The 1,373-nt window shown below is 42.3% G+C and overlaps 1 protein-coding gene across 1 annotated transcript in view; it reads right to left on the bottom strand.

Moving 5' to 3' along the window:
* The window catches only part of LOC111733815 (CUB and sushi domain-containing protein 1-like), a 49,256-nt gene extending 48,135 nt beyond the window's left edge, over positions 1 to 1,121 (bottom strand). Inside the window, exons 1-2 of the mRNA XM_023525919.1 lie at positions 1,100 to 1,121; positions 515 to 703 (exon numbers count right to left, since the gene is read on the bottom strand). Of these exons, the coding sequence (XP_023381687.1) occupies positions 515 to 703; positions 1,100 to 1,121 (211 nt within the window). The remainder of the gene's footprint in view (positions 1 to 514; positions 704 to 1,099) is intronic.
* Between the last annotated feature and the right edge of the window lie 252 nt (positions 1,122 to 1,373).

Raw genomic sequence — 1,373 nt, forward strand, 5'->3', positions numbered from 1 at the left:
CATTTTAAAATCCGATCAGGTATCCAATTTGACCAACACAATTTATTAACTAGGTTATCCTTCGTCATTGATTCGGAACGATTTTATCCTAAGTTTTATCATGAGTCGAGTTCTCAGGCAGGCATTGATCTGCGGCCAGATCGCTGACGTAGCATTTCCGCACGGATTTCGGCCTGTTTCCATCGTCGTTGATTTTTGATGTGCTTTAGTACCAGGTAGCATAGTTAGTCCCTCCTTTCATTCTTAAATGTATTTCTTAGCTCCTCAGGCTTTACCCTTCCAGATTAATTTTATATATTTATAAATTTTTATTAAAAGTTCAAATTAATTTTAATTAGATTTTATTCAATTTAAAACTTTATTTGTAGAAAATTTGTAGGTTTAAATTTCGTTCTTCCCACGGCTCGTCCCCATTGATTAGGGTGTCATTGTGTGTTCTACGGTAGATTTCTAATTTTTTTAAATAGAAGACCCGACGGCGCGCGGCCGGGTCTCCGCCGCGGGGCCCACCTACCGTCACAGCTGGGCAGCGCGTGGTTCCACTGGTGGCTCCCCTCGCACACGAGCGGCTCGTCGTCACTCAGCGTGTACCCGGGGTCGCAGCTGAAAGTCACTGTCGACCTGATGCCGAAGTCGCTGCCATGCCGATGGCCGTTCATGGGGACGCCCGGGTCCAGGCAGGAGTCTGACTCGAGAGTCACACCTGATGCCCAGAAGGAACACGTCAAACAAGGGTCATTCTGGTTTAGAGAAAAGAACAACATTTCTGGGCCCTAATATACCTGAAATATTCCCAGACGTGATCGGGTCTGGAAATTATGCAAGTGAATCCAATAATCCATTCACGTAAAAAATACAATTTCTAATATTTACCTATGTTTTTCCGCAGAGAGATGTATACTGTTCCATCATTTACCAGATACCGAACAGTGCGAATGAGTAATGTGTTGCCCTCTTTGAACTTTACTCTTCATTTGAAAATCAATAATCTGTAGCGAAAGAAGCCTAACCAAATCCTTTCCTGTTTTCCGCCTCCTTCGCGTCCCCTCTTCCCTTCCTTCTGATATTTTATGTTGCAGCTAGATTTTGGCGATCGCACTTCGGAAGGCCTTTATGTACATGCGGACATACGCCTAAGCCCACGCACACATAACAGAAATTAAATCTGCCCTCCGGTTGATATTCTACAACTGCATCCCATACATTCACACGTAGTTTTTAAATGTGCATTTAAGTCAGTCACTTTCAAGATGTCTACGGTTAGCTTACGCTAAAAGATACTGAAAAGTAAAATGTTATATAAAATCAAGTGCAGTCATGCCATTGTAAGAACTTATTTTCTCTGTCTAACGTTTCTATTTATTTTTAGACTG

The sequence above is a fragment of the Pteropus vampyrus genome, unplaced genomic scaffold (assembly GCF_000151845.1).
Source record: "Pteropus vampyrus isolate Shadow unplaced genomic scaffold, Pvam_2.0 Scaffold644, whole genome shotgun sequence".
Lineage (NCBI taxonomy): Eukaryota > Metazoa > Chordata > Mammalia > Chiroptera > Pteropodidae > Pteropus > Pteropus vampyrus.